This window comes from Ranitomeya variabilis, chromosome 6 (genome assembly GCF_051348905.1).
Source record: "Ranitomeya variabilis isolate aRanVar5 chromosome 6, aRanVar5.hap1, whole genome shotgun sequence".
NCBI classification, from domain to species: domain Eukaryota; kingdom Metazoa; phylum Chordata; class Amphibia; order Anura; family Dendrobatidae; genus Ranitomeya; species Ranitomeya variabilis.
In genome coordinates, this window is record NC_135237.1 from 403,495,493 (window position 1) to 403,520,720 (window position 25,228).

Sequence of the window (25,228 nt, forward strand, 5' to 3'; positions counted from 1 at the left end):
CGAATCTTCGCATTGCACACAGATGACATACGGATCACTGTTGGGGAACATTTCTGAGAATCTTGGCTGAGAAAAACGGACCGTATTTTTATAAGTTGTGTGTGACGCCAGCCGAAAGGGGCTTAAGTTCATCCATAATACATGTCCTGCCCACCCTGAAGAGAAAATATTTCCCTCCTGATCCCTAGTGTGGAACAACTGGATCAACGTTAATAAGAAGAACTTTATACACTTACATAATTATTTATGTTGTTTTTTTGTTTTTTTAAATTAGTAACAGCAATATAAACATAAACTGGCCCCTGAATTTCCAATTATTCTAGTCTTTTATTTAAAAATAAAAACAATGAAAATGTTTCCCTAACAGGAATACTGACTTTGCTTACGGGGAATCAGCTTGAAAGGATAGAGACAGGCAAAGCTATCTTGGAAAATGTGCAAATAGTTCAAGGGTCTAAGGGGTAACATTTCTCCTTATGGAGAGTGACATACCTGATTTGGCTTTTATCCCAAGTCATATTGCACGACTCGTTAAAGGGTTGATTGTGACTTGTAGGATCGCTACTATCAACAGGTGGCGCTATAGAGTTAAGTCCTCTTTTTCTCAGAAGAGGCAATTTGCATATTCAAATAGTTCAAGAAATTAGTAATTTATGCTTCTTTTGAAAGTAGTTTTATAACTAAAGAAGGAGGTTCCGTGCATGATAATTGTCTAGGGTGAGCTAACAGGAATGTTTTAAAGGGAATCTGTGAGCAGATTTTACTCCATCTGAGAGTAGCATGATATAGGACCAGAGCCCCTAATTCTAGCGAAGTATCACTTAATTTACTGATTGATGCAGATTTGATAAAATCACTGTTGCAGATCTAGCAGTATAATCCCATTCATACCTCTGATTGGCAGATTTCTGTATGCACTGCATAGGCAGAAAGCTGCCAATCAGTGGTGGATGTGGGAGTAATAGAGAGCTCATGAATATACAGGACTACATGGCAGCAGGTTTACTAGTCCTCTAGTGATATTCTTTTTACCAAAACTACAGGAAGCAGCCCAGTAAGTGGATTTTCTGTCTCTATTTTATGCTGTTCTCAGATTAGGTGGCAAAAACCTGGTGACAATTCCACTGTTAATTTCTGCAAATCCATAGTAACCCTTGCTGCCCTGACCCTCCAGAACATTTTAGATTAGCATGCTCGGGTGATCTCTGAGTATTTGGATGTGTTCGGAGATTTAGTTTCTGTCACCATAGCTGCATGATTTGCAGCTGATAGCCAGCCTGAGTACATATGGGGATTGCCTGTTTGTTAGGGAATCCCCACATGTATGTACCATTTTGGAGTAATGGTCGGTGACCACCCAAATAAGTCTGTTTTTATGAGATTTGGGCCAAACCACAATAAAATCCTTTCCGACCATCTCCCAAGGCCTATCTGCCACCGGCAAATGATGCAACAAGCCCGCGGGTCCCTGCCAGAAAGACGGATTCCTGGCACATGAAACGCAAGCCTGAACGTAATCCCTTGCGTCACGTGCCATCCCAGGCCACCAATAAGTTCTCGCCAACAGCTCAGTGGTCCTCTTGATGCCAAAATGCCCTCCCACCTTGGAGGAGTGATCCCAAGATAGGACCTCCAGGCGCAGGTTAGGTGGAACATAGGATTTGCCCCGGGGACACCTGCTCTAGAGACACCGGAGCCACTGTCCGAAGACTCTCTGATGGGACAATAAGCCGTGGCTCGTCCCCCTCCTCGGAAGAGACAACGGAACGGGATAGGGCATCGGCACATAAATTCTTCTCTCTGGAGAGAAACTGAAGGGTGAAGTTAAAGCTGGAGAAGAATAAGGACAATCTGGCCTGGTGAGAATTCAGACGCTGGGCCGTCTGCAAATAAAGCAGATTCTTGTGTCGGTAAACACCTGAAAGGTGATGTCTCCACTCAGAAAAGGCTAACTTCATGGCCAGTAACGCCCTGTCCCCGATGGAATAGTTTCTCTCCTCCAGTGTGAAGGTCTTAGAGAAGAAGAAACATGGGTGTTTCCGACCTTGAGCATCCTTCTGATATAGAACTGCTGCATCACCGAGGGAAGAGGCATCCACCTCCATTATGAAGGGTTTATCCACATCGGGCCGATGTAGCACAGGAGCCCTAGCAAAGTGGGACTTCACTGAAGTTAAAGCTTTGGAGACCTCCTCAGACCACTGCATGGGGTTAGCTACCTTCTTTGTGGTGGCTACCAGAGGAGCTACTAGGGTAGAGAAATGTGAAATGAACTGCCGATAATAGTTGATAAACCCCATAAAGCGCTGCACCGCTTTTAGGGAATGCGGCTCTTGCCAGTTCATCACAGAGACCAGTTTTGCAGGATCCATGGCCAACCCCTTGGCCGAGATAATATACCCCAGGAAAGGCAAAGACTCCTGCTCAAACGCACACTTCTCTAACTTAGCGAAAAGGGAATTAGCTCGTAAGAGTTCGAAGACTTTACAGACATCTCTTCGGTGAGTATCAATATCTGGAGAATAAATAAGTATATAATCCAGATATACTACTACTGAGGTGGATAGCAACTCCCGAAAGATGTCATTAACAAAGTCTTGGGAGACGGCAGGAGCGTTTCAGAGACCAAACGGCATTACCAGATACTCGTAATGACCGTCCCGAGTGTTCAACGCAGTCTTCCACTCATCCCATTCTCGAATACGAATTAAGTTGTATGCACCAAGTAGATCTAACTTAGAAAATACCCTAGCCCCTTGCAGTCTGTCAAAGAGCTCTGAGATGAGAGACAGAGGGTATTTATTTTTGATGGTAATAGCATTTAACCCCCCACAGTCAATGCATGGACGAAGTTCCCCATTCTTCTTCTGAACAAAGAAGAAGCCTGCCCCAGCAGGAGACACTGACTTCCTAATAAACCCTCTATCCAAATTCTCCCTGATATATTGGGACATAGTTTCAGTCTCTGGGAGAGATGGTGGGTAAATGCGCCCCCCAAGGAGGCTCAGAACCCGGCAAGAGGTCAATAGGACAGTCATATGGGCGATGAGGCGGAAGAGGCTTTTTTAGAGAGCACATCTGCATATGCCAATAATGTTTAGGGAGAGAGGTTAGATCTGTGGTGACCTTGGATGAACCGACCAGAACCTGGGGCCCCAGACACTGTCCCTCGCACGACCTACTCCATCCTAATATGTTCCCAGTAGACCAGTCAATGTGAGGTGAATGGTGATGCAACCAAGGTATACCCAATAATACTCTGTCTATACCCTCAGGAATGACCAATAAGGAAATTATCTCCTGATGTTTTGGAGAAATAGCAAGGGAGAGAGGAATGGTCTGATGTGTGATCTGAGAGGATAGAGCGGAGCCATTTACCACCCAGATGGTGATCAGCTTGGTGAGCTTTACTAGAGAGGTATTGCGTGCCATTGAGCGAAAGTGGAGGACATAAAATTACCCTGAGTGTTGTGAACTCTGTTTTCAGGCTCCCTCTTGTGGTCACAGGTTGTATTGTGTGACTTTTGTTTTGGGCTCCCCCTGGTGGCTTTGTTTGTTATCCTGCGGGTCTGTGGCTGATCAGCTGCCTCGTTATTCACTTGGGAGTTTCCTATTTAGCTCTGTTTCACTTCCACTTGTTGCCGGCTGTCAATGTACTCAGTGCTATTCTGTTTACTCCTGATTATCTTCGGTTTCAGTCTCTTCAGGAGAAGCTAAGTTCTGTTTAATTATTTTTTGCTCATCAGTCTGCAATATGATTTCTGTGTATGATGAGTTTAGTCCAGCTTGCTAATATGTGATTTCTTCTGCTGGTTTGCTCTGGGGTACAGAGTTGCTTCCCCCGCACCGTTAGTTGGTGCGGGGGCTCGAGCGATCTCTGCGTGGATATTTTCAATAGGGTTTTTAATTGACCGCACAGTTCCCTTTCTATTTTCTGCTTTCTAGTGTTAGCGGGCCTCATTTGCTAAATCTAATTTCATCTCTGCGTTTGTGCTTTCCCCTTAACTCACCGTTAATATTTGTGGGAAGCTATTCTATATCTTTGGGGTCATTTCACTGAGGCAAGTGAGGACTTTCGTTCCCTCTAGGAATAGTCAGTTTCTCAGGCCATGAAGAGACGTCTAGGATTTTCAGGTAACGTTCCACGGCTGCCTATAGTTGTTTGCGGATAGGATCAGGTTGCGGTCAATTCAGTTACCACTTCCCCAGAGTTTGTAGTCGGTTTAGTTACATTAGCTAGTCCTACTTGCGATCCTTGCCACTAGGATCATAACACCTGAGCCCCAGAGTCCACGCAAACCTCTGGGAGGTCGATCCATAAGAAAGTGTTGCCCTAAAAGTTAGTTTGGAAGACATCTCCACTGTGTCTAGTGAGCCTCCTCCAATAGCAAATAGACGCAGTCGTTTTCCCTGCTGCTGGGTGCTGGGGACACCTGCTGGCATAGTGGGCTACCTGCCTACAGAAAGGGCAGGTCAGGTGTGTGCGAATGGAACAAGACCTAGATTCCCCTCTCGATACCCCCATGGCTTCCATGGGCTCGCTAGCCTGAGCCGAAGACTCCAGAGGTTTGGCAAAATTTGGAGCCAGTCTAAACCTCTGCCTACACTGGGCTCACTGCAACTTTCGTTCGGCATGCCGAAGGTCGATGCGGGTAGAGACTGCTATAGGGTCCTCCAGTGTGGCAGGAATCTCCCTAGTGGCCAGAGCATCCTTTACTTGATCAGCTAGCCCCTTTCAGAAGACCGGAATTAGGACTTTATCCAACCACTCCAACTCGGTTGCTAAAGTCCGAAATTGGATGGCAAACTGGCTGACCATGGAGGAGTTCTGGGTCAATGCCAAAAGTAGGAGCACGGATTCGTGGGTAACACGAGGTCCTAAGAAGACCTGTTTCAGAGCACTCAGAAAACGAGAGACACTCTGCACCACATGGTCATTGCGCTCCTACAGTGGCGTAGCCCACTCCAACGCCCTGTCCGTTAATAAAGAGACCAACCACAAACCCCACCTTAGCCCGCTCTGATGGGAAACGTGATGCCAGTAGCTCCAAATAAATAGTACACTGGTTCACGAATCCCCGACAGACTCTGCTGTTCCTCGAGAACTTATCGGGCAGGGGAAAGTGTGTGAGAGACGGAACAGAGGTGGCAGTGAAAACTCTGGACGCAGGTTCACTGGGCGCCTGAGCCGCTACTGCGGTAACATCCACAGTTGTAGTAGTGCGCTCTAGAGCGGATAACCTGCCCTCCAGCTGCTGGATGTATCGCTGTAAACGCTGCTTGTCCGCCATTGCTAGCCAGACCCTGGCGATAAGATACTGTTAGGGTTGGCAGATCACACTAAGTAAAATATGAATTAAGATTAAGTGCGATCGCAACCCGGGATCCACCGTGCAGAGATGGAAAACTGCAGCTAATATGAACAATGGCAGAACAACACAGCGAGTGATAGCTCGCATGGAGTTAAATATCACTCAGTGTATAACACACGAGGCTGTGTCAATCGCACACAGCAGCAGAAAAGATGCTCTGCAGTAGATAGATCTATTTTTCAATCAATACTGTTAGCAATCATTCTACAGGTCTTACATTATTTGCATCTTAGTAGTTCATTTGACATCTTCAGAGGGTTGAAGATGGAGACAGAAGAATAGTAAAATATATAGTTACATTCTCATTGTAAACTTACACAAACTATATTACCATAGTGTTTGGGTTAGAATCTCTACAGTTCATTCCAATTTATTGGTTGATTCAGTATTTTATTTCTACTTATTGACAATAAAATATCTACTTCTTTCTTTACAGTGTAAAGGGAGCAGATCCTGGCAATGGGATCCGAGTCTTTGTACCAGATATTGGTATGTTTATTGCCAGTTTGGCCACTTGGCTGTTTTGCAAGAAACTTGTCCAAAAATCATTAACTGAGGAAGATGCACAATACAACGCACAGTTTGTAAATGAAGAACTGGTAAGTAGAGATGAATTTCTTGCTTTATCATCATATAAACTATAACTCTGAAGCAGAATATGAATATACTGTAAATGACCAGTTACAATTCATACAGTATGTATTCACATTTAAATTTTTTTTAAATGATATGAAAAATTTAGTAAAGTGGACATTGTGTCTCTGCTTTTTTGTTATTATTATTATACATTTTTATAGCGCCATTTATTCCATGGCACTTTACATGTGAAAAGGGACAAATATAGACAAATACAATAAACATGAGCAAAAACAAGGCACTAACAGGTACAGAAGGAGGGAGGACCCTGCCCGCGAGGGCTCACAGTCTACAGGGGATTGGTGAGGATACACTAGGAGAAGGTAGAGCTAGTTGTGCAGTGGTTCAGTAGATTGAGGATCGCTGCAGGCTGTAGGCGTGTCAGAAGAGGTGGGTTTTCAGGTTCTTTTTGAAGGTTTCCGTGGTAGGTGAGAGTCTGATGTGTTGGGGTACAGAGTTCCAGAGTATGGGGGAAGCACGGGAGAAGTCTTGTATGCGGTTGTGGGAAGAAGAGATAAGAGGGAGTAGAGAAGGAGATCTTGAGAGGATCGAAGGTTGCATGTAGGTAAGTACTGGGAGACCATGTCACAGATATATGGAGGAGACAGGTTGTGGATGGCTTTGTATGTCATAGTAAGGGTTTTGAACTGGAGTCTCTCGACGATAGGAAGCCAGTGAAGGGCTTGGTATAGGGGAGAGGCTGGGGAATAGTGGGCAGACAGGTAGATTAGTTGGGCAGCAGAGTGTAGGATGGCTTGGAGTTGTGCCAGAGTGCTAGAGGGGAGGCCAGAGAGTAGGAAGTTGCAGTAGTCAAGGCGGGAGATGATAAGGGCGTGCACTAGTGTTTTTGTGGTGTCTTGGTCAAGGAATGCGCGGATCCAGGAAATATTTTTGAGTTTGAGTCGGTTGGAGGAGGCAAGGGCTTGGTTATGTGGCTTGAAAGAGAGGGCAGAGTCAAGGATCACCCCGAGGTACCGAGCGTGTGGGACTGGGGAAAGTGAGCAGCCATTGACATTGATGCATAGGACTGGTGGACGGACAGAGTGAGATGAGGGAAAGATGATGAATTCAGTTTTGTCCATGTTCAATTTTAGAAAGCGAGCAGAAAAGAAGGCTGAGATAGCAGACAGACATCATGGGATTTTGGCGAGTAAGAAGGTGAGGTCAAGTCCAGATAGGTAGATCTGCGTGTCATCAGCATAGAGATGATACTGCAAACCATGGGATTCTATGAGCTGTCCCAGGCCAAAGTTGTAGATGGAGAAGAGTAGGATTCCTAGAACTGAGCCTTGAGGAAGACTGACAGACAAGGGGCAAGGTGAGGAGGTAGTGTGGGAGAGTGAGACACTGAATGTTCGGTCTGTTAGATATGACGAGATCCAGAATAGGGCCAAGTCTGTAATGCCAAGAGATGAGAGAATCTGTAGCAAGAGGGAATCGTCCACAGTGTCAAAGGCAGAAGACAGGTCCAGGAGAAGGAGGACAGAGTAGTGTCGCTTTCTCTTGGCGGTTAGTAGGTCATTGGTAACTTTAGTTAGGGCAGTTTCAGTTGAGTGATGCGGTCAGAAGCCAGATTGTAACCAGTCAAAGAGGGAGCAGGAGGAGAGGTGGGAAGATAGTTCAAGATGGACATGCTGTTCGAGTAGCTTTGAGGCGTAAAGGAGAAGAGATATCGGGCGATAGCTAAATACAGAGGATGGGTCGAGGGAGGGCTTTTTGAGGATTGATGTGATGGAGACATGTTTGAAGGATGAGGGAAAGACAGCATTTGTTAGTGAGAGGTTGAAGAGGTGTGTTAGACTTGGGATGAAGACTGTGGCAAAGTTAGGGATGAGGTGGGACAGGAGTGGGTCAAGCGTGCAAGTGGTGATCATGACAGGAGGGTGGAAAGCTGATCTTCTGTCATGTGGAGAAGTTGGTTTTGGAGGAACAGGGCTGAGCAGCTAATAGGGGCATTGGGGGCTGCGGGCCAAACCTTTTTCTGATCTTATTGATCTTCTGCTTAAAGAAGGAGGCAAAGTTTTCAGCATTAATGAGAGGAGAGGGAGGAGGTGCTGGGGTACGGAGTAGAGAATTGAAAATGTTGAAAAGCTGTTTAGGGTTGTGATACAGGGAGGATATGAGAGATGAGAAGTAAGTTTGTTTTGCGATATTGAGCATGGACTTGAAGCTGACAAGGGACTGCTTGTATGTGATGAAGTGCTCGGTAGAGCGGGATCGCTTCCATCTCCGCTCAACAACCCCAGAAGCCCATCTCAGTTCTTTGGTTAGGCTGGTCAGCCAGTGCTGCCTGTTGATTGTACGAGTTTTGCTCTGCGTGAGGGGGGCGGCTGAATTATGTGTTGCTGTTATTGTGGTGTCATAAAAAGTGGCAACATCATCTTTGTCATGAAGGGAAGCTATGTCTGGAAGAGGGAGAAGGGACTCAGAGAGTGATTGTAAATTGAGGTATTTGAGATTTCTGCAAAGGTAAGTGAGTTTGTGGAGTGGGGATTGTGCACTAGGAGAGGAGAGGGAAGAGAATGTCAGTAAGTTGTGGTCAGACAGGGGGAAGGGTGAGTTAGTGAGATTAGTAAGGGAACAGAAGCGGGTGAAGATAAGGTCCAGCTTGTGACCATCTTTGTGAGTGGCCGCAGAGAACCATTGAGTGAGGCAGTGAGCAATAAAAGTTTAGAGGCGGCTGAGGTGGAAGTGTCAATGGGGATATTGAAGTCACCCATGATGATAGTGGGGATGTCATCAGAGAGGAAGTGAAGTAGCCAGGTGGTGAAGAGGTCAAGAAAGGTGGAGATGGCTTGTTCTGGGGGGCAGTAGATGACAGCCAGCTGGAGGTTGGAGGGGGAGTAAATGCAGATAGTGTTAACCTCAAACGAGGGAACAGTAGCGGAGGGTGGTAGCGGAATTGGGGTAAAGGAGCAGGGTATCGGACAGGAGCAAGCCAACTCCTCCACTACGTTTGTTGCTGGGGCGAGAAGAGTGAGAGAGATGGAATCCACCTTAGGAAAGTTCAGCTGGAGAGGCTGAGTCAGAGGGGGTGAGTGATGGCAAGGAAGGAGAGTTTGTTGGTGATGAAGAGGTCATGGATAAACAACAGTTTGTTGCAGACATTTTAATCAGATTTCTATTAATAAAGCAATTCTTCCTTTTAACTCTGTACTACCACAGGTTTCTGTGTTTATAGTGCTATGCTAGTTAGTTATTTACTAGCTACTTATCTAATATTTATTTATAATATTTATTAGAAAAATATAATACTGCTGTCTTATGCCATATAGCATATTACACAGTGTGACCCACAATGCTCCATCACCAGAAAGAATTGATATACCACTTATCAGAACATCCAACCTATTCATTACATTTCTTGGAGTTTTAAGGGTGTCCAGCGTCATAAGAACTGCAATTCTCTTTTATATTTTGATAAATCAGGCTTTTATGGATGCTGCAATATCAGTTGTATTTTTATATATTTCTTTATTTTTAAACTAAAAAAGGGGGCATATTTTCTTTTTCCTTAAGTATTTAACTTTACTTTTTAGTCCACCCAGACAGGGTCTTGCTCGTGGACCAATCCGGAACTGCCACGTCACCCGAGCAGCTGACGACCGACCACCAATGAGAGGACTTAGCCTCTGGAACGCCTGCTCACCACTGCCTATTGCTAGTTACTATAGCTTTGGCTGGAGGACCAGCAGTAACCAAGCGAACGGCACTAGTCTGGGCAAGGCACTGAGACCAATGTCTTTGCTGAGCAGCTGTGGCTGTGGCTGACATGGAATGGGAGACCGCAGAAGCACACGAGGCTTGGGATCTTCCCTATGCAGTGGGAGAATCCTGACACCTAACAGATGGTCTCTCATATAGCCCAACCTATGGCTGAGCCTCATGGGAGTGCTAAAATAACAGACCTGAACCTGGCATGGTGACCTATTAGCACCAAATGATCACTTTATGGGGGGCTGAAGGGAGCTGTGAATTGCTCCTTTTAAATGCAATTGTCAATAATTGACAATGGAAGCCAAATGTTTAAACAGCAGTGATCAGAGCTAGCTCCAGCTTCTGCTGTTACAGACAGATGCTGAATTAATAAATTGCGTGCATCTGCTCCTTAGCTCCATCCACACTTGTGGAGCCCAGCATGGACATACAGGTACGTCCATGTGTGTTGAGGGCTTAAAGGTTTGTTCTTATAATTAACTATTAGCAGTTTGGATTAGTGACATTGATGTGCCGCTGTATATCCTTTTTTCCTAGAACTTTTTCTCATAACTGAGAAAGGAACAGAAGGGCAGTGAAGCTGGCAGGAGCCATCTTGAGATCTTTATATCAAAGAGCATGTAGGTAGAGATGGGCGAACCCAAGCAGAAATGTTGTTCGAGAGGATTTTTAATAGGTGGTAATTTGCAAAGTTGCTTGTTTTTTACTAGCACATTGAAATTTTACAAGTTTAGGATGATGGGATAACCCCTTTACTGGTAAGTCATAGTCCCTGCAACTTTTATAAATGCTTCCCAGTTGCCTTCGTCTTCTCCATCATTTTTAACTTCTTGATGTACCAGAGGCCCGCCCCACAGGAAGTGTTATCTCATAAGCTGAGAAGGTGTGCTATAGCAGCACTGCTATAATTGTGAAAGACAGAACATGTCTCGTATTCAATTAGACTTTCCAGAAGCATCAGTAGAAAGTAGTGATGAGCGAATGTGCTCGGATGATGTGTTATCCGAGAATGCTCAGGTGGTATAGTATATTCGGCGTGCTCGAATACTGTGTTCGAGTCCCTGTGGCTGCGTGATTCCCAGCTGTTAGACGGCCTGAACACATGTGGGGATTTCCTAACAAACAGACAATCCCTGCATGTGTTGTGTCTAGGGGTGACAAGGACACTAAACTTCAGGAGGGCAAATTTCCAACGGATGAGAGATGATCTTGGTGCAATTAACTGGGACGATATCCTGAGACATAAAAATATACAAAGAAAATGGGAGACGTTTATTAGCATCCTGGATAGGACCTGTGCACAGTATATACCGTATGGGAATAAACATACTAGAAATAGGAGGAAACCAATATGGCTAAATAGAGCTGTAAGGGGTGCAATAAGTGACAAAAAGAAAGCATTTAGAGAATTAAAGGAAGTAGGTAGTGATGAGGCATTAAATAAATACAGAAAATAAAATTCTGTAAAAAGCAAATCAAGGCAGCAAAAATTGAGACAGAGACTCATTGCCAGAGAGAGTAAAAATAATCCCAAAATATTCTTTAACTACATAAATAGTAAGAAACTAAAAAATGAAAGTGTTGGCCCCCTTAAAAATAGTCTGGGTGAAATGGTGGATGAGGATGAGGAAAAAGCCAATATGCTAAATGACTTTTTTTCATCAGTATTTACACAAGAAAATCCCATGGCAGGCAATATGATCAGTGATAACAAAAATTCCCCATGAAGTGTCACCTGCTTAACCCAGCAGGAAGTACGGCGGCGTCTAAAAATCACTAAAATTGACAAATCTCCGGGCCCGGATGGGATACACCCCTGAGTACTGCAGGAATTAAGTACAGTCATTGATAGACCATTATTTTTAATCTTTAAAGAGTCCATAATAACAGGGTCTGTACCACAGGACTGGCGTATAGCAAATGTGGTGCCAATATTCAAAAAGGGGACAAAAACTGAACTCGGAAATTATAGGCCAGTAAGCTTAACCTCTACTGTGGGTAAAATCCTGGAGGGCATTCTAAGGGATGTTATACTGGAGTATCTGAAGAGGAATAACCTTATGACCCAGTATCAACACGGGTTTACTAGGGACCGTTCATGTCAGACTAATTTGATCAGCTTCTATGAAGAGGTAAGTTCCGGACTGGACCAAGGGAACCCAGTAGATGTAGTGTATATGGACTTTTCAAAAGCTTTTGATACGGTGCCACACAAAAGGTTGATACATAAAATGAGAATAATGGGGATAGGGGAAAATATGTGTAAGTGGGTTGAGAGCTGGCTCAGGGATAGGAAACAAAGTGTGGTTATTAATGGAGCATACTCGGACTGGGTCGCGGTTAGCAGTGGGGTACCACAGGGGTCAGTATTGGGCCCTCTTGTTTTTAACATGTTTATTAATGACCTTGTAGGGGGCATTCAGAGTAGAATTTCAATATTTGCAGATGACACTAAACTCTGCAGGGTAATCAATACAGGGGAGGACAATTTTATATTACAGAATGATTTATGTAAACTAGAAGCTTGGGCTGATAAATGGCAAATGAGCTTTAATGGGGATAAATGTAAGGACATGCACTTGGGTAGAAGTAATAAGATGTATAACTATGTGCTTAATTCTAAAACTCTGGGCAATACCGTCAATGAAAAAGACCTGGGTGTATGGGTGGATGACAAACTCATATTCAGTGGCCAGTGTCAGACAGCTGCTACAAAGGCAAATAAAATAATGGGATGTATTAAAAGAGGCATAGATGCTCATGAGGAGAACATAATTTTACCTCTATACAAGTCACTAGTTCGACCACACTTAGAATACTGTGCACAGTTCTGGTCTCCGGTGTATAAGAAAGACATACCTGAACTAGAGCGGGTGCAGAGAAGAGCAACCAAGGTTATTAGAGGACTGGGGGGTCTGCAATACCAAGATAGGTTATTACACTTGGGGCTATTTAGTTTGGAAAAACGAAGACTATGGGGTGATCTTATTTTAATGTATAAATATATGAGGGGACAGTACAAAGACCTTTCTGATGATCTTTTTAATCATAGACCTGAGACGGGGACAAGGGGGCATCCTCTACGTCTTGAGGAAAGAAGGTTTAAGCATAATAATAGACGCGGATTCTTTACTGTAAGAGCAGTGAGACTATGGAACTCTCTGCCGTATGATGTTGTAATGAGTGATTCGTTACTTAAATTTAAGAGGGGACTGGATGCCTTTCTTGAAAAGTATAATGTTACAGGGTATATACACTAGATTCCTTGATAGGGCGTTGATCCAGGGAACTAGTCTGATTGCCGTAGGTGGAGTCGGGAAGGAATTGTTTTCCCCAATGTGGAGCTTACTCTTTGCCACATGGGTTTTTTTTTGCCTTCCTCTGGATCAACATGTTAGGGCATGTTAGGTTAGGCTATGGGTTGAACTAGATGGACTTAAAGTCTTCCTTCAACCTTAATAACTATGTAACTATGTAACAGCCATGAATCATGCAACTGCAGGGACTCGAACATATTATTCGAGCACGCCCAAGATACTCAGATAACACCCAAGCATGCTTGGATAACATGTTACCAGAGCACGTTCCCTCATCCTTAGTAGAAAGCTTCCATTGATATGTGATCTGAAAGATATGCTCACCTAATGACAATGGCACATTAATTTTATGCACATTTGTAGAATATCTGAATAGCTTTCTATATGGCAGACTGTGCACATACTGCACCATAAATCACTGGTTGCTGAAGAAATGACTGCTTTATTTTCACTTGCAGCTGTGAAATAATCTTTCACCACCTCTGTATCTTAAGACTTGCATTGCACTTATGGGCCTGGGATACTTTCCAGCTCAATTCACCTGCTTTACATTTCAGAATCCTAATAAAAGTGCCTGGAGGGAAGTTAGCTCCAAGTATGCAACCAATAGGGTGGTAATGACTTGGATAAAAGCCTGATATCTGGCAGAATGTTTTACTTCATGAAATACTGCATATTAAAAGTCTGCTTCGATGTAACACATAATTATCTTACTCATTAAATACCCTTTTCTTCAAAACACATTCAAACTCAATGCATATGTTATACAGTACAGATCTTTTATTACTTACTGCTTCCATATTTTTCTTTAGTCTGATTGTACAATGTACCACATCTTTTTTGGAGACTCCAGTTATGTCTGCATTAATAAATGAGCAAGACTGTATGAGAACTGTAGCTTATAACCCCTGATATGCAGTATCGTGCCAATCATAATCCTATTAGTTTTACCATAACAGATAACTAAATGAAATAGGACAAGTTTATGCTGCTTTAAGTAGATTTGTCACTAATAAATGCTAAAGTGGCATCTAATTTCGATGAGGAAATCCTAGGGAAAGCTTATAATTATAGTAAAACTTTCTCAATGCATAAGGTATGATTGACAGCTCTTTTCTGCATTGGACAATTATCACTTATTTTGAAGGATAAAATCTGCAGCAAATCATAATCCTCATGTAACACATGCAGATGTTGCAATGAATTACACGTATAGCCTTTAGACTCTATACACGTCACATTTGCCACCAGCCCATATGCTGAATGCATCCAAAGGGCTGTGTTCACCCAATGCATGGGTGTTTTTTGTTTGTTTTCTTTTTAACCCCTTCACCCGTATTATTGTCGCCGGGAGCTTGGCTTAAAGGGACTCTGTCACCTGAATTTGGAGGGAGCAATTTTCAGTCATATGGGCGGGGTTTTCGGGTGTTTGATTCACCCTTTCCTTACCCGCTGGCTGCAATATTGGATTGAAGTTCATTCTCTGTCCTCCATAGTACACGCCTGCGTAAGGCAAGATTGCCTTGTGCAGGCATGTACTACGGATTACAGAGAATGAACTTCAATCCAATATTGCAGCCAGCGGGTAAGGAAAGGGTGAATCAAACACCCGAAAACCCCGCCCATATGACTGAAAATTGCTCCCTCCAAATTCAGGTGACAGAGTCCCTTTAAGTGAAAGCTGAGTCTTGGCTGTCACTACCAGGAGCAATGCCCTCACCGCCCTGGGCCATTTATCCCCCTCAATGCTGCGATTACAGCATTTACAAGAGAGAGGGAGGGGTATCTCTCTTCTTCCAGATCAGTGCCTCTGCAATGTCATCGCAAAGGCGATCATTGCCAGGTCACCCAGCTATGGCTAGCCTGTTAGACCATGCTCAGAGCATGGTCTTGGAGGCTTCTGTCATTGCAGCACTGACAGGTATAATGTATTGCAGTCCACAATACCAGCAATCAGACTAATAAAAGTTAGTCTTATAGAGGGACTAAATACATTTTTTTTTTTTAACTTACAAAAAATAAAAAAAAATCATGAAATAAATAAAACACAGTGAAGAAAATATTAAATCAATAAATATGTATATTTATGTAAAAAAAAATAATCAAAAAAATACACACTTGGTATCGCCACTACCGGAATAAACCGACCTATAAAACTGTCACACTATTTAGCCTCTTCAGTTAAATGCATAAAAAATAAAAATGTGTCAAAATAAACTGTGCTTTTTCATCATACTGCCAAAAAAGTGGAGTAAAATGCGATTGAAAAGTTGAACGTAAATGAAAATTGTATAACTGAAAACATCTTATCCCACAAAAACAAGCCGCCATACAGCTCCGTCAGCAGAGAAATAAAAAAATTCATAGCTCTCAGAATATAGCAAAAACAATTATTTTTTCTATAAAATAGTTTTTATTGTGTAAAAGTGGCAAAACATAAAAAAATATAAAAATGTGGAATCACTGTAATCATGCTGACCCAAAAAATAAAGCTGTTTTATCACTTTTACCACACGGTAAACTGCATAAGGAAAAAAAAAATCTGAATTGCTGGTTTTTGTTTATTCTGCATCTTAAAAATCGCAATAGAAAGCGGTCAAGAAATGTTATGTGCCCTATAATGGTACCAATAAAAACATCAACTTGTCGCACAAAGAAACAAGCCCTTAAATGACTTTGCCGGCAGAAATATAGAAAAACTATAGCTCTCAAAATATGGTGATGCAAAAACTTTACTTTGCAAAAAAAATAGTTTCTTTTAGTGTGTGACATCAGCCCAATGTAAAAAAACCTATATAAATCTGATATCGCTGTAATCGCACCGACCCAAAGAATAAAATCGACTAATCACTTTTACCACATGAGAGGCACCATAAAAGAAATATATAAAACCAATTCTTCACATTGATTTGTTCATTCTGTTTCTCAAAGAACGCAGTAAGGCTTGGCGCTTACACAGGGGTTTCTGTGTAAATCTCTTAAATAATTACCTCATTGCCTCATATTGCCTTCTATAATGAGGCAAACTCTGGATGCCGTCTTGCCTATGATCCAATGATATCCGTCTTTTTAAGCGTCCATAAAAGTGTGGTCGGCCACAGTTTTATGCACCTCTGAAAAGAAAGACGCCGCTAAACAGAGGGCAGACAGAGTCCAGAGTAACTGTCAGGACTCTGAACATTTTTTATTACCTTTTGTGCATTACTGCCCTTTTCCAAGATGGCGTCTTTGGTCTCATGTGCACTGTCTTCCTGCTATAAAACTCCACCCCAGCCTTCAGTCTGTGCTAGAGTATTCTGCCTTGCATCCAGCTCCTGACCTCTGGTGACTCCGTGGCTATATACCTGCTCCTGTGAACCTGTAGGGTTATCCTGCTACTCTGCTCTGAGTTCCTGCTGCATACACCAGTTCCAGTAATCCTCCTTCATCTGCTGCTCGTGTTTACTTCCATCTGCATTTGCTGGACATGTAAGCTGTTTCTGCTCTGCAAGAACCTGAGACTATTACCCAGGCCTCGCTGGTTGAGCTAAGATATTATTTGAACTGCCTTATAGCATATCTATCTGTGTTTTGGTCTAAGCAAGGACTTATTCATGTCAAGTATCCTCAAGAATAATTGTGATTCATAGACTTTCTGCGTGATTGCATTTTCCTCTGAAGTTTCCTATAGACTGCTAAGCTGCATTTAATATTTACTCCAAGTGTTGTGGACTTGAGATTCTCTCTGCACCTGTTTGAATCACCATGTGATGATATAGACTTTACCACTTATAAAACTGTGTACTGTAGTTGTCTTGTTCCACGCAAAGAGTCTCCTGAGTTATCCCCTATAATTATTACAGTAACTCTGCTGCCTCACTATAGTGAATGGATCCATCGGGGGTTTCATCTGAATCAAATCATTTGGAAATTTAGATGGAAACTCGATGTAAGTGCTCAGTGTTGAGCGCAGGATAGTTGTGATCCAAAATGTTATGTAAAATGTTCCCAATAAAAGCTTCAACACAATCCTCAAAAAAATAAGTCGTCACTCATTTCTGATGTCTGTAAGTGGAAATATACGGAGTTTCCATGTTACTGGTAGTTCAAAGGCTCTGGAAAAAGTGCTATGGCTCCTCACCACCCAAAAGAAATGCAGGACATTATGCACTTCCAAATTCAAATACCCCCTCCTCCATTCTGACCCCATAGTGTGCCTAAACCACATTTAACATCCACATGTTTAGCATTTCTGTAGCGATGAAAACCCATTTAATCTACAAGTTCTTGTCTCTGGAAGCATGAGCTAGGCATAATGTGTGAGCACGACAACATATGAGCACTTCACTGGCAGATTTGCAATTTTCACTCAATAACATACACTGCTGCTTGTTTCTGGAAATTATCCATACAGTCAAACTCGTCACTACACCTGTAGATAAATTCCTAGAGGGGTGGAATCTCCCAAATAAGGTCACTGGCACATAGGGGCTGTGTACCGTATATACTCGAGTATAAGCCGAGATTTTCAGCCCAAATTTTGGGGCTGAAAGTGCCCCTCTCGGATTATACTCGAGTCATGATCGGTGGTGGGGTCGGCGGGTGAGCACTGTCATATACTTACCTAGTCCCGGCGATCCTGGCGCTCCCCCTGCCTGTCACACTGTCTTCGGTGCCGCAGCCTCTTCCCCTGAGCGGTCACGTGGGACCGCTCATTAGAGAAATGAATAGGCTGCTCCACCTCCCATAGGGGCGGAGCCGCCTATTCATTTCTCTAATGAAGCGGTGCCGGTGACCGCTGACAGAGGAAGAGTCTGCGGCACCGAAGACAGGCAGGGGGAAGGAGCGGGACGCCAGGAGCAGGTAAGTATTACATATTCACCTGTCCTCGTTCCACACGCCGGGCGTCGCGCCATCTTCCCGGCGTCTCTCCGCTCTGACTGTTCAGGCACAGGGCGCGATGACGCATATAGTGTGCGCGCCGCCCTCTGCCTGATCAGTCAGTGCAGAGAGACGACGGGAAGATGGCGCCGAGGAGCTGCAAGCAAGACAGGTGAGTATGTGTTTTGTTTTTTTTTATTGCAGCAGCAGCACAGATTTATGTGGAGCATCTATGGGGCAATGGTGCAGAGCACTATATATATATATGGCACAGCTATGGGGCAACGGTGCAGAGCACTATATGGCACAGCTATGGGGCAACGGTGCAGAGCACTATATGGCACAGCTATGGGGCAACGGTGCAGAGCACTATATGGCACAGCTATGGGGCAACGGTGCAGAGCACTATATGGCACAGCTATGGGGCAACGGTGCAGAGCACTATATGGCACAGCTATGGGGCAACGGTGCAGAGCACTATATGGCACAGCTATGGGGCAACGGTGCAGAGCACTATATGGCACAGCTGTGGGGCAACAGTGCAGAGCACTATATGGCACAGCTATGGGGCAACGGTGCAGAGCACTATATGGCACAGCTATGGGGCAATGGTGCAGAACACTATATGGCACAGCTATGGGGCAATGGTGCAGAGCACTATATGGCACAGCTATGGGGCAACGGTGCAGAGCACTATATGGCAGAGCTATGGGGCAACGGTGCAGAGCACTATATGGCAGAGCTATGGGGCAACGGTGCAGGGCACTATATGGCACAGCTATGGGGCAACGGTGCAGAGCACTATATGGCACAGCTATGGGGCAACGGTGCAGAGCACTATATGGCAGAGCTATGGGGCAATGGTGCAGAGCACTATATGGCACAGCTATCTATGGGGCAACGGTGCAGAGCACTATATGGCACAGCTATGGGGCAACGGTGCAGAGCACTATATGGCACAGCTATGGGGCAACGGTGCAGAGCACTATATGGCACAGCTATGGGGCAACGGTGCAGAGCACTATATGGCACAGCTATGGGGCAACGGTGCAGAGCACTATATGGCACAGCTATGGGGCAACGGTGCAGAGCACTATATGGCACAGCTGTGGGGCAACAGTGCAGAGCACTATATGGCACAGCTATGGGGCAACGGTGCAGAGCACTATATGGCACAGCTATGGGGCAATGGTGCAGAGCACTATATGGCACAGCTATGGGGCAACGGTGCAGAGCATTATATATATGGCACAGCTATTGGGCAACGGTGCAGAGCATTATATATTTGGCAAAGCTATGGGGCAACGGTGCAGAGCATTGTATATATGGCACAGCTTTATGTGGAGTATCTATGGGGCAATGGTGCAGAGCATTATATATGGCACAGCTTTAAGTGGAGCATCTATGGGGCCATAATGAACGGTATGGAGTATCTATTTTTAATTTTGAAATTCACCGGTACCTGCTGCATTTTCCACCCTAGGCTTATACTCGAGTCAATAAGTTTTCCCAGTTTTTTGTGGCAAAATTAGGGGGGTCGGCTTATACTCGGGTCGGCTTATACTCGAGTATATACGGTATATAGAATCCGCAAACTGTTCTATGATAATTTGTTCTCCAAGAGACAAATAGTGCCCCTACCCTCCCGATTCTCATTGTGTTGCTAAACAGTACTGTACAGCCACAAATGAGATATTGCCACTTTCAGCAGAAATTGTGTGATACATTTTGTTGCCATTGTTACCCATTTCTCCTTGTGAAAATGTAAAATTTAGGTCTGAATCTAAATATTTGTGGTTAAAATTTAATTATTTCTCTTCAATTCCCAAAGGTATAACATTTTGTGACACACTCATGGTATCAATATGATCACTGCACCCTCAAATGAATTCATTGAGAGGTGTAGTATGTAAAGTAGGATCACTTATGTGGGGGTTCTGCTGTTCTGGCAGCTCAGGGGCTTTTCCAGTGGGTCACCCGCAAACCATAGCAACAAAATCTGCATTACAATATTGTGCTCCTTCGCTTCTGAGCTTTCCGCTGTGCCTAAAAAGTGTATCCCGATTACATGTAGGTTTTGGCGTACTCAGAAATTACACAACATACTGTGAGGTCCATTTTTCCCTATTGGCCCTTATAAAAATTAAAAACTTGGGTCTAAATCATCATTTTAATGGTAAAAATGTAATCATTCTTTTTTAACTACCAAAAGATAAAAAATTCTATGAGGCACATTTGGTGTCAACATAGTCACTGCACCCCTATATGAATTCATTGCAGGCTTTAGTTTGTAAAATGGGGTCACTTGTGGAAGGGTTCTGCTTTTCAGAGTCACTCTTAATGGGACATGGCACCCTCAAACTATTCCAGCAAAATCTGAACTACTTTATTGCTTTCCTTCCCTTCTGATCTTTGCACTGTGCCTCAAAAGTAGTTTTCAACCACTTATGGTGTATTAGCATACTCAGTAGAAATTGTGTAACAAATTGTACAATTCACTTTCTTCTATTATCCCTCTTGAAAATTTTAAAACTTGGGGACAAAGCAACATTTTAGTGGAAACAAATGTAATTTTCCATTTATTCAGCCTAATGTTATACAATTCTGTAAATCGCCTGAAGGAAAAAATTCTCACTACATCCCTAGTTGAATTCCTGTAATTTCCCAAATCGGTCACTTGTAGGGGTTTCTTCTGTTTTGGCATATCAGGGGCTCTTAAATGTGACATGGCGTCCGCAATCTATTCCAGCCAGAATTGAGCTCCAGAATTCATTTGGCACTCCTTCTCTTCACGAGCCCTGCTGTGCGCGCAAACAATAGTTGTCAACTACATATCCATGTACTCAGGAGACATTGCACAACAAATTGTATGGTCCATTTTCTCCTGTAATCCTTATGAAAATGAAAAATTTGGGTCAAAACCATTTTTTCATTTTCACATAAGTTACTTGAAGAGTATTTTTCCAATATATGTGGGGTATTGATGTACTCAGGAGAAATTACACAACAAATTTTGCTGTACATTTTCTACTGTTACCCTTGTGAAAATGAAAAATTGGGATCTAAATCAACATTTTTGAGGGGAAAAGTAACATTTTCATTTTTTCTTGTGCTTTAATTTCTGTGAAGCACTTGAAGGGTTAATAAACTTCTTGATTGTGGTTCTGAGCACTTTGAGGAGTGCAGTTTTTTAAATGTTGTCACTTTTATGTATTTTCTGTCATATAGGCCCCCCCTTCAATGTCACATCAAATGTGATCCTAAAATAAAGTATGTGGTAAATGTTATTTATTAACTATTTTGTGTGATATAACTCTGGTTTAAAGACAGAAAAATTATGTTTTAAAATTTTGAAATTTTCAAAATTTTCAACAAAATTCCGATATTTCCACAAAAAATATCCAAAATTTACTACTAACATGAAGTATGTGTCATGAAAAAACAGTCTCAAAATCACTGGGATACGTTGAAGTGTTCCAGAGTTATTACCTCATAAAGTGACAGTGGTCAGAATTCGAAAATGTGGCCTGTTCATGAAGGTGAAAACAGACTCGGGGGGAAGGGGTTACATATACCAGACCAGAACACATTCTGCATACTGTGCTTTCCTGCATATAAAAGTATGCTTCTCTATGCAGCTGGATGCAGTACAAAAAATGAACGTTGATCGATGTACATTTTTTTTTACAATGGGAATTGAGGACATGACACTGTATGTTTATGTCGCTGCTTTCCATTGACGATATATGCTGAAAAGTACTTCTGATGTACTGTATACCTTTGATGACAGGATTAAATATAGTGTGAACAAAGCCTTATATAGTTGTTCAAATACAGACTGAATGTTGCCAGCGGTCAGATAAAGGTGAATGAAGTTTAGCCAGTCTGGCAAAGATCATCTCCATATTTCCCTTATGTGTAGGCTACATTTCTAATTAACATATATATCACAGAGTAGTTCATTCATGCAGATAATTGGAGAGGAAGAGGAAAGGTATGAAATCTGAAATATAAGTTTGCAAAGTCTGAACTTACTCAGTGTGCTCAGGCTTAAGACAGGATATGAAGAAATATACTGTGCCTGCTAAATAGGTTCATATTTTCAGATATGTGAACATTTATTTATACATACTATGCACAGATGGTAAAAATGTATGAAACTCGGGGCGCATGCGCGGACCTCGGCAGTGACGGACATGTGCTGAGCTCCACCGCCCGACTGATCCAAATCAACCTCAACTAGCGACCAGAGCACGGTAAACGTACCACTACTGGAGACCATACACCCCAGGAAAAGAGGCAGCCCGTGATGCCGAAGAAGGGAAGCGCTGCACAGTCGGCGGGTCGCACTATTACGGACCTTCTCATGAGCGGTCCCTCTCCCAAAATGGCCGCCGCAGCCGCCTCATTACCAACGCCTGCAGCACACTGCGATAGCGATACAGAGGAAACCACCCCAAATATAGAAGCCGTCATTTCTACTGCAGCCCTTACAAAGTCCCTGCAAGAGACCTTCCGGGCACAACTTACCTCCGCTATGCAAAGTATATCTTCCCAGATACAGGACATTATGCAGAGCACAAACAGTCTGGAAGAGAAAATGGACGCTGTGTCAGACGCATTAGAAGACCAGGAGACCCTCAAGCTCCACACAGACCGCATTGCTGAACTTGAACTAAGATGTGAAGACTACGAGAATAGGTCTTGTAGGAGTAATATACGGATAAGAGGGCTCCCTGAGCATATAGTCGCCCTTAAGGATACTGCGACAGCTCTTTTTATGGCATTACTACCAGACCTGGACCAGAACCTGCTTCATATTACCAGAATACACAGGGCCCTGGGTAAGCCACGTACTAATGACATTCCTAGAGATGTGATATTAAAGTTGCATTATGAGGAGACACGTGATCTGATCCTGGCAGCAGCTAGAGAAAACCCTATTTTACCTGGCCTGCCAGATTCTGTGCACATTTATGCGGACATTGCGGCCACCACACTAGCCAGGAGAAGGTCTTTTAGGCCGATTACAGCTTCCTTGCAGGCGGCTCAAGTTAAATACCGGTGGGGCTTCCCGTTCGTTATCCCGGTCCCGGTCATTAGAAGAGGGGACACAGGCCCTGACTAAAGCCGGGATCCCAGTCTCTGCAGATACCTCATCTCTCCCACAGAGAAAACCCAGACCAGCAAGAGAGTGGAAGAACTTCCCCAGAACAAGAAGTTAAAATATTCGGGTCACCTGATATACTTGACCTACAATCTAACTTTAACGGAAGCTATACGCATCCTCAGACATTGCTTTAAGGTCAGAGAGCTACCATGCTCCTCTCTGGATTTATCATAACCATCAAGCACTGAATTCAACCATATATACAAACAATTAGTGCTCGGTCCATTTACAAGAGACTTACTTATGCTACCTATACCATTCATACCCTACCCTTTTCCGACCCTTCCCCCTCCCTCCCTTACTCCCCCCTCTCTAATCCTTGTCCCTTCCTCCCCACCTATTCCCTCCCTTCCCTTCTCCCCTTCTCCCCCCCCCCTTTTTTTTTTTTCTTCTGTCGGTCCTACATCTTACAGGGGTTGGGATCCTCGGGGTTGCAACATGCTGCCCAAATTTGGCGACAACTGGTATACTATTTAATATGGGAACCCAGGTCGCCATATTCCTCGGGTTTGAAGCCCTCATGAAAATTTTTTCTATGTTACTTGTTAGTGTCTTCCCTCTGTTTGTCCCTTTCCTACTGTTTTCCCACAGAGATTATCACCGTGTTGGTGGATTGGTTGGGCAGAGTTGGGAGGTGAATGCCGATTTACATTTTATTAGCATTACATACTTAATTATCCATGTGTAGAGTCATCTCCCACAATGTGCGAGGATTTAATTTGCCTTTAAAATGTAAGAAAGCCTTCCTCGACTACCTGAAGCATAAACCTGATGTAATCTGCCTTCAGGAGACCCATTTTACCAACTCCTCGCATCCCAAATACTTTGATGCCCATTACTCACAATATTTCCTCTCATCTTGGAATCGCAAAACGAGAGGCGTGGCTATTTTTATTAAAAATAACTTCCCATTCCAACATGTTAGTACTTATTCAGATCCTGAGGGCAGATTCATCATCTTACTAGGAACCCTGCAAGGCCTATATTTATGCATTGTCAACTGCTACCTGCCCGCTGCCACTCAAACTCGCGTCTTACAACTGATCTTATCAAAACTAGCTTCACTAAGGCTACTTTCACATTAGCGTTTTTTTGCATACGTCGCAATGCGTCGTTTTGGCGAAAAAACGCATCCTGCAAAGTCGTCTGCAGGATGCGTTTTTTCCCCATAGATTAACATTAGCGACGCATTGCGACGTATTGACACACGTCGCAACCGTCGTGCGACGGTTGCGTCGTGTTGTGGCGGACCGCCGGCTACAAAAAACGTTACATGTAACTTTTTTTGTGCCGACGGTCTGCCATTTCTGACCGCGCATGCGCGGCCGGAACTCCGCCCCCACCTCCCCGCACCTCACAATGGGGCAGCGGATGCGTGGAAAAACAGCATCCGCTGCCGCCGTTGTGCGGCGCTTGCACAGTATGCGTCGGTACGTCGGGCCGACGCAGCGCGACGGCCCCGTACCGATGCTAGTGTGAAAATAGCCTTACATATCACCACCTTATTTGGTGTGGAGACTTTAACCTAACCATAAACCCATTACTCGATAGCAGCTCGCAGAAACGGTCAGACATAACGAAAACTGATAGAAAAAAAATTCTCCAAATGTTGAGGGTAAATTGTTTAGCGGATGTATCGAGAGAATTAAATGGTCCTCAGAGAGGTTATACATATTTCTCCCCCGCACAAAAATCTTACTCTAGAATTGACTTACACTTAACCTCCACCAAAACACTCCCTTCGGCCCTTTATTCCCGACATATTGTATCCTCCTGGTCTGACCATGACGCCGTCTTATCTGTGTTCAAATTTACTACCGCCTCCTCTAGGCTATTCAAATGGAGATTGAATGAGTCCCTTCTAACAGACCCTTCTGTTCTATCTACCATAAAAGACGATCTAAATCTATATTTTCAAACTAACAACACTAACGAAGTGACGCCCGGAACAGTGTGGATGGCACATAAAAAATTTATAACTGGCTCGTTAATCAAAATTGCCTCTGACAAAAAAAGACAAAGGTCAGAACTGCAACTACGTTTGGAAAATAAGCTCTCTAGACTAGAACAGGCGAACCAGACCTTCTCATCTCTCTATCTAATTAAACGTATCCGTGAAGTCAAGTTGCAATTAAATACTATTCTAACAAACCGAT

At 43.6% G+C, this 25,228-nt stretch overlaps 1 protein-coding gene across 6 annotated transcripts in view; it reads left to right on the forward strand.

Annotated features, from left to right (window-relative positions):
- The window catches only part of PIEZO2 (piezo type mechanosensitive ion channel component 2), a 737,984-nt gene that overhangs the window by 392,649 nt on the left and 320,107 nt on the right, over positions 1-25,228 (forward strand). For all 6 annotated transcript variants that reach the window (XM_077270184.1, XM_077270188.1, XM_077270185.1 and 3 more), the window contains exon 5: positions 5,809-5,971. In XM_077270184.1, coding sequence (XP_077126299.1) covers positions 5,809-5,971 — 163 coding nt within the window. The remainder of the gene's footprint in view (positions 1-5,808; positions 5,972-25,228) is intronic.